At 48.8% G+C, this 7,962-nt stretch overlaps 1 protein-coding gene across 4 annotated transcripts; it reads left to right on the forward strand.

Annotated features, from left to right (window-relative positions):
• Nucleotides 1-669: 669 nt before the first annotated feature.
• LOC123070200 (carbonic anhydrase, chloroplastic) lies at nucleotides 670-7,738 on the forward strand. 4 transcript variants are annotated; one of them, XM_044493273.1, is made up of 9 exons: nucleotides 776-975; nucleotides 3,565-3,803; nucleotides 4,131-4,192; nucleotides 4,322-4,370; nucleotides 6,393-6,509; nucleotides 6,600-6,653; nucleotides 6,850-6,935; nucleotides 7,035-7,140; nucleotides 7,299-7,738. In XM_044493273.1, exons 2-9 carry the CDS (start codon nucleotides 3,648-3,650, stop codon nucleotides 7,431-7,433), a joined length of 765 nt encoding a protein of 254 aa, XP_044349208.1. In that variant the 5' UTR covers nucleotides 776-975; nucleotides 3,565-3,647; the 3' UTR covers nucleotides 7,434-7,738. The 4 variants fall into 4 exon arrangements, with proteins under 4 accessions (XP_044349205.1, XP_044349207.1, XP_044349206.1 ...); XM_044493272.1 differs by lacking the exon at nucleotides 3,565-3,803 and having other exon boundaries at nucleotides 671-975; XM_044493271.1 differs by having other exon boundaries at nucleotides 774-975; nucleotides 6,393-6,653.
• The last annotated feature ends 224 nt before the right edge of the window (nucleotides 7,739-7,962 follow it).

Genomic DNA, 7,962 nt, shown 5'->3' on the forward strand with positions numbered 1-7,962 from the left:
TATGGTTGTAAAGTATTTATTATTGTCGTGTAAAACTATGTGATTTGCTTGGTTGTGCAATGTTAGTTCAAATATATGCATAGAAAAAATTGTGCATATTTGGCCGCTGGCCGACCGGGCGAATCAAATGGGTCGGCGGATTGAGCGCACTTCCCACGAAAACATGAACGAGGCCGGCCACCGCCTCTTTGACGGACCCAATGGACAAAAGACGGATCAAATCCGCATCCGTTTGAATCGTCGCCTTAGAGTTAGCCTTATCTCCCCTTTATTGACGTGAAGATGTTTACCATAGCTAATGATTCACTGAGGCACATCCTGATCACACACTTTTTCTTAGCACATTCTGATCACACACTTCACCCAGTTCATCGCGACCACACCTCACCGTCGGCCCAGGCCCAAGCCCTTGACAATTGATAGGCGGCGGAGGCCGCCAGCAGGCAGAGGCAGGTAGCGGCATACATCCACGTCCACATCGTCATCCATCTCTCTCTCTCAACCGCACTCCCACCTCCCCAACGCCGCGCATTCAAATCCTTGATTTTCCGGCCCCATCCTCCCGCGTGTGGACCAGGATCCGTGCCGCGCGAACCGTTGGCCACGATCCAGCGTCGCGTTATCGCGAGCCTATCCGGTGTCGCGCCGGGGGGATGAGGGCGCCCCGTGCCAGTGGCCGGGATCCACCGGCCGTGGCGAGCCGCACGCCGCCGCGCGCACCCGGCCTTGTGCTTGTCCGCACGCACGCGCTCCCAGCACTATTTGTTGCGCGTATAAGGAGGGCAGCAGGCACTGCCCATCTGCACAATGTCGACCGCCGCGGCTAACTGGTGCTACGCAACCGTCGCGCCCCGTGCCCGCTCCTCCACCATCGTCGCCAGCCTCGGCACCCCCGCGCCCTCCAACTCCTCCTCCTTCCGCCCCAAGCTCATCAGGAACACCCCCGTCCAGGCCGCGCCCGTCGCACCCGCATTGGTACGTACGTTCGCAGCTGCATGCACCATGCATATCGTTCCTCTATCCGGCCGGCAGAGCCCTTGTTAAGCTTAGCTAAGTTTGGCATCATGGCGTGTCCTTTGCTGTTTTGGGAACGACGTACGTGGGTCACGGGTCCCTTTGCTCCACGCCACATGCCTAGATCTTCTTCCCAGAATATGGGAGAACGGCAACCAAAATGCATGTGATGGCTCAACCAAATGCACCTTATTTTCGAGCTCAAAAAACCAAAACGCATTACTGCTGTACAGTTGACCAGCTCTGCACATGGGGCTTGCATGTCACCATGATCCCCTACACTCTTGCAACCTTTTCTATTTATGCGAAAGCAATCATTGAATATTATATACGTGGATCTAACAGACAAATGCATTGTGTTTTTAGTCCTCTCTGCATCCACCATCAACATGCATGTCAACAAACTCTCGATAGAATAATGCGGGACGAACGGGTTTCCAAAGAGGTGGCCAGCGATAATGTTAATTTAACACAATAATGTGCTCTGGATTGAAAATAACTCCACAAAGTCTCAAGTGTACAGGAGAAAGTTTATACTAGTGCAGAAACATGTAGCGGCAGCTTTTCCTTAAAGCGGCAAGGTGGAGTCTATCGGGCATTATTGCTAAGACTGAAGGGACACCAATTACTCTATGTTTCTAGCACTCTCTTGGTTCTTGGAGAAAAATGACCATCCTTTGGCTTTGATGTTGAGTAGTTTGACTTTGATTCTCAAAAGCTTGCAGAAATACTAACGACTAGGTCATCCACTCCGTCAGCTTCGTATTTTTTTTTTATTTTGGATAAGAAGCTTCCTATTTTCCTCTTTTTGAGTTTTCAAACACCGCCAAGGCAAGTTACTACTACACTAAATCCAACTCGAAGGTTATAATAAATCTTCATTTATTTCAGTAAAACAAAGAGTAAGTGCAGAAACATCAAACTTTTGTATCGAAGTATCTAAATAAAACGCGTTAACCATGGAGTTGTTAAGGCAGTTGTTACTTGAGCTTTTATCCAAGTACGTAAGCAGGTACTCCTAAGCTAGGTCTACTCAATGTTTCCATTCTCTTGATTCTTGGAGAAAGATGTACATCCTTTGTCTTGATGTTGAGTTGAGTAGTTTGACATCGGATAGCAAAAGCTTGCACAAATAACGACTAGGTCATCCACTCCGTCAGCTTTCTATTTTTCCTCTTTTCGAGCTTTGAAACACCACCTATGTAAGCTACTACTACACTTAATCCAACTTGAATCTTATAACAAATCCTCATTTATATTAATATTTCATTTCAAGAAAACAAAGAGTAAGTGCATTACCAAACTTTTACGCAGGAGATTGTATGTACATAAAAACGTGTTAACCATATGTAGTACGTACTCCTAAGCAAACTTTGTTACCGCTAGCCTGCACCTGAAGGCTGGAGGCCTGATTTTTTGTTGGTATCAACGTCACAACGCTACACGTAGTGATGTGTGATGCAGAGGTTGAAGCTGATCGCAACCCTCAACCATGTGTGGTTGTAGTACCATATCCAGCTTCTCCAGCTGAGATGTCAACAACAAGGAAAGAATCCTACAAATATGTCGTCCCAATGTTTTAATCTTCTCTCGGAAAAATGAACGTTTTAATCTTGTTTAGTTCAATTATACAGAATGGGCTGAAATATTATTTGGCATCATACATCACGCTTCATGCATGTAAAAAAAGAGCGGAAACACCGTTCGTTCGACTTGGATCGGCGACTGCTTTGGGCAGCAGACGCGGGCCGGAAGGAGTAGTGGCGGAGATTCAGGAGGGCTCGTCGATCGGTCGACTGAGGACGAGGGAGGGAGGGAGGGAGGGAGGGAGGTTCCAATAATTCAGGAAGCGGTGGTCTCGGCAGTTGGTACGGGAGGGACAGAGGCGTCAATTCAGCTCCGCCTTCCTCATCACAGATAAGGAAACTCGTGGGGTGGCCCTTCCGCGGCCCCAGCATCTGGAATTAGCGTACCCGACGTTGGTTGAGTAGAGGAGCCCAGCACATTACCAATTGCCAATTTTCTTCTTGCCAATTGTCCTTGGATCTGGGAGCCGGTGATTACCCCAGGCCCACCTTCACCCGATGCACCTGGGCAAGCGCTCCTGGGGATCTGAGATACTAGTGCTACACACTAGGCAGGCAGGACACAATTGAAGGCATGTCCAACCTGCATATGCTTTGACTTGTGAACTGTGTCCACACTCTAGACCTAGTGGCAATTGCATCACGCACCAACCACCGTGTTCCTTGTTTCGTAGTACAGTACAGTACTAGCTTTCTCTCGACGCATTTCCTAGTATTAATTTGATTCCATGGATAATAACATTATATATAAAGTAGCACTCCAAAAGGATAAAGATAAGGATGTCTCACCTTGAATTCACGGGCTTAATGTTAATGATCTGATGAAAACATACCAAAAGAAAGAAAGAGAAAGAGAGCTGCTGCCATTCTGATCGGCCATTTGGCCACAAAGCCAGCCAGTCCCTCCTCCTTTGCTGCTAACTTCTTTCGTTGCCTTCTTCTTTCCACGTGCCATTTTTGCCAGTAATCCATCCATCCATCCGGTCCGGGGGAGAGGAGAGAAAAACCAAAAGAGTAGAGTCGCGAACGCGAGCGCGATAGTTGAAGATGAGCGGCTGCCTGTGCCTCCCCTGCTGCTATAAGAAGCCCTCCGCCCCCGGTGGGGAGAACACCCCAGCAGCAGCGGCAGCGATAGATTCTTCCTCCTCGTCACTCCTCCAGAAGCCTACCTACCATCCACCACCTCCTCCACCCTCCAACAAGGTCCGTCTCCCTCCTCCCTCCCCCTCCCCCACACACCACCCATAAACTGCTCCATCCGTCCATCCATCTCATCTTTTTCCGTTTCCTTTTCGCCGCCCCCCTTTCGATTCAGTTCACAGCTTGCCCTTTCAGCTTTTCTTTTTTTCTTGTAAAGCATTTAGTTATCCTCTTGAATCGCCTTTGTTTGCGCACGCTCTACCTTTCCGTGGGCAGAGCTCTCTCTCTCGAAATTCGCATGATGCATATCAAGTGTTTATTTGTTTCTTCTTGCTGTGAGTGTGTGTGTGTGTTGACTAATTTGGTGTTGATCCTCTCCTCCCCTTGCAGATGGACGCCGCCGTGGAGCGCCTCAAGACCGGGTTCGAGAAGTTCAAGACCGAGGTCTACGAGTAAGTTTCCCCCAATCCTGTTCCTGTCCTGCTGCTTCGACTGATGATGGTTTGGTTGGTTCGATTTGAGTCCTGTTCTTCTTCTTCAACTGATTATCTGTCCGTTTCCGTTTCCGTTTCCTCTTGCAGCAAGAAGCCCGATTTCTTCGAGCCCCTCAAGGCCGGCCAGGCGCCCAAGGTATGTACCCCCATCATTTTCTCCAGCCGTAAAATGTTGTCTCCTCTCTAGCAGCTACTACAGTACTACTCTAGTGGTTGTGTAGATTTGGGGATCGAGAGAGAAATAACTTTGCTTAGCGCCGCAGCGGAAGAAAGCCTCTCTGTCCACATTAGCCTGCTGCTCGGCATAATCCGGGACACACTCTGTGGGTGCCCATAGCATTTCCTGCTTTGGTCAAAGTAGATGAAAGAAAACTGCCGCTTGTCCTAATTGCATGGCCTGACCGTAAGAGGGGACAGCTTGTCGCCATTGCCGGCCAGTTGATACTAGGTTATGTGTTAACACAACCACTACTGTACTGTAGTTTACTACCGTACCAAAGATGGGCGGTAGGCAATCTCAAGCTGAAACCAGTACACTTGTGGATCTCCCTCCGAATAAACCCCCACCTGTCGTGCACATCCAGGAAATCGGATCGCGCCGCGGTAACGACTCCCATGTGCACTGCGATGCCATGATATGATTTGGCTTATTGAGATGTCACCGTCCCTATCACTCGCTTTGTGGTCTTGTGGTATTAGAATATGGTTCTTTTCCCCCCTTTTCTGTTGTTGTAGCAGCTAGGATAACTTGACGTTCAGAATCTTGCAAGTACAAGACCAAGCATTTTTTTTTTTGCTTGTCTCAGCTAGGATTCTCGATCGGCGTGCTTGCTAAATGCTAATGCATTGGTATTACACATCTTGTGTTGAATTTCTGTTCCTTTGGCTGTGTTGAATTTGGATCCCAGCCGTCTGCTGCCACCCTTTTTATTTTGATTTGAGAAAAAATAGTCGTCACCCCGCACTATCGGAGTTGAACATGAAGGTCTTTTGATGGTGGCCATTTATATGGAAGCTTCATCATCTTGGCACCGGCCGCGTCAGACCCCACGCACAAGAACCGTGAGCGGCAAGTGTTGCTCCGTCCTAACTCGGGGTATTATTTATTGTCTTGTAAGCAGAGAAGAGATACTACCTGAGAACAGGGCATAGCTTAGCTGTAGCTAGCAGTGTATGGCTATGGCGCTGCGTGGTACTCCATGATTAAGCAGGCCCTACCCTACCATGGAGGGAGCTATCAATCGGTGGACCACCATCGCAGATTAATGCGTGTGTGGACGGAGCCTTTTACGAAAGAGTTTGGCCGTATCCTTTTAGAGAGAGATTGGCATATGCTTATCTTAATCAGTCAGGTTGGCCCATGCAATGCAAGCACGGAGTCTCTCGCTCGCACTAGTGAGTAGAGTAGCCTGACCTGAGAGCTCGGTTAAGGCCGAAAGGCTGCTTTACAGGGAGACGGTAATACTACTTCCATCCACAGCTGATCATCCCACACTAGTGCTGCTACTGCAGGATGAAAAGATCCTGCAGTAGTACTTCCGGCGTGTCGCCATCTGAGGAGCAAGTTGCGGGGTGTGGGCAGTGGGCCTGCCTTCATTTCTTGCACAAGAAACCGCCGGTGGTCCTGTCTTGATAACTCACACAAAGGTCGGGTCGGGTCTACTGTCATGCGTCATAATCAAGTGTTTAGTCGGTAATTTGGTTTGGAATAGATAGAAGCCTGTGGCACGGAGGGAACCTTCCCGCTACTTGCTTTGCTCGCCTTTCTGTCTCCTGTACCGCAGTACGTCTCCGGTTCCTTCTCGCGAGCCCCTCTGCATGCCATGCGCTCTCTCTCTCTCTCTCTCTCTCTCTCCTCTGGATAAAAAGTGGGCTGGGCCGGAGACAGGTCAAAAGTGGCAGCCTTTAGCGCAAAGCTGTGTGTCTGTGCGTGTCAGAAGGAAACGCCTACTCCACCTATCACGCTTATTATCAGCACATCTGCTTATATTTGTTTATGCGCTGAACAACGCATCTGCTTATCACTAACCACTGTGAAATGCTCACTAATATAACACCCCACAAAGTGGATTCACTGCTTATGCTTAGCACTAGTGGAGCATCTTTTCTTTTCTTTGGTCCTTGATGATTGACCTGGTGGTGGTGATTGTGTGCGCAGTACATGGTGTTCGCGTGCGCTGACTCCCGTGTGTGCCCCTCGGTCACCCTGGGCCTGGAGCCCGGCGAGGCCTTCACCATCCGCAACATCGCCAACATGGTCCCGTCCTACTGCAAGGTCTCGCCCCGTTTCCTTTTTCCTCTCTTTTTTTTTCCTTTTTCTTTTCCCCGAGGTGCATTATTGACGATATTTTTTTGTCAACTACAGAACAAGTACGCTGGTGTTGGATCGGGCATCGAATACGCCGTCTGTGCTCTCAAGGTCAACACCCCCCCCCCCCCCCCCCCCCCCCCCCTCTCTCTTTCTCTGGTGCTGTCGCTTCTAAAATAGGAGTGCCATAATGCATTATTGCACTAGTGGACTTTGCTGTCATCCAACTACTAGTACAAGAACAAGTGAACATGGACACTGACCGTATTTTAGAGCATGGCCTGATATGGACTTTTGGGGGCTGCAGGTTGAGGTCATCGTGGTGATTGGCCACAGCCGCTGCGGTGGAATCAAGGCTCTCCTCTCACTCAAGGATGGCGCAGACGACTCCTTGTAAGTACTACCAGAGTATCACGGCTCAGATCCTATTCCCGCTAACTCTACCGTCTCTCCGATCAGTTTCTGACTGTCTATTTGGTTGGTCTTGGTCAGCCACTTCGTCGAGGACTGGGTCAGGATCGGCTTCCCGGCCAAGAAGAAGGTGCAGACTGAGTGCGCCTCAATGCCTTTCGATGACCAGTGCACCGTCCTCGAAAAGGTTCGCACCATTGCCCATCTGCCATCTCATACTTTGCTCATACACTATATTATGTACTCCTGTTAGCAATACTGCACACTCCACAATTCTGCATGTGGTTTGTCTAACTCATTGGTACGCTGACCAAGAGATATTTCTGAATTGTTTCCTTTCCCCAGGAGGCCGTGAACGTGTCCCTCCAGAACCTCTTGACCTACCCGTTCGTCAAGGAGGGTGTGTCCAACGGAACCCTCAAGCTCGTTGGCGGCCACTACGACTTCGTCTCCGGCAAGTTCGAGACATGGGAGCAGTAAATCTTCCCCACCGGTTAACTCCTATATATACATGCGAATACAAACGCGTACATATATCAAGATATCGTCCGACCGTCCGACCGACCGATGTGAATCCAATGCCATGGAGTGCGTACTCGTTATTTTCCAGTACTGGATGCCGGGATGGCCCGATGTGAATTCGCCATAAGCAATAGAACCTTTTTTCTTTTACCATTTTCTGACGAGGAATTGTACTACCATGTGATGCATAATTTGATCGTCCTGTGATCAAAAGACATCATATATAAGTTTAATAATATTTTCATGAACAGTTTACCCTTTTATTACCCTTTGTTCTTGCGGTTTTCCATCTGGTGTCTGCCACTGCTTAGCTGTTTGCCCAACCCAAGAAAGAGTTTGTATATCTGAAGGAACCGAAATTGACTAAAGACACCATACAAACTGACAGAAAGATTTGAGGTCTTGCAGTAATGTCTTGATTACCAATGACCTCGTCATTATAATTACATACTCGTGATCTACGCTCATGTGTAGGAACTATCTCCAG

The sequence above is a fragment of the Triticum aestivum genome, chromosome 3B, assembly GCF_018294505.1.
Source record: "Triticum aestivum cultivar Chinese Spring chromosome 3B, IWGSC CS RefSeq v2.1, whole genome shotgun sequence".
Classification (NCBI taxonomy): Eukaryota; Viridiplantae; Streptophyta; class Magnoliopsida; order Poales; family Poaceae; genus Triticum; species Triticum aestivum.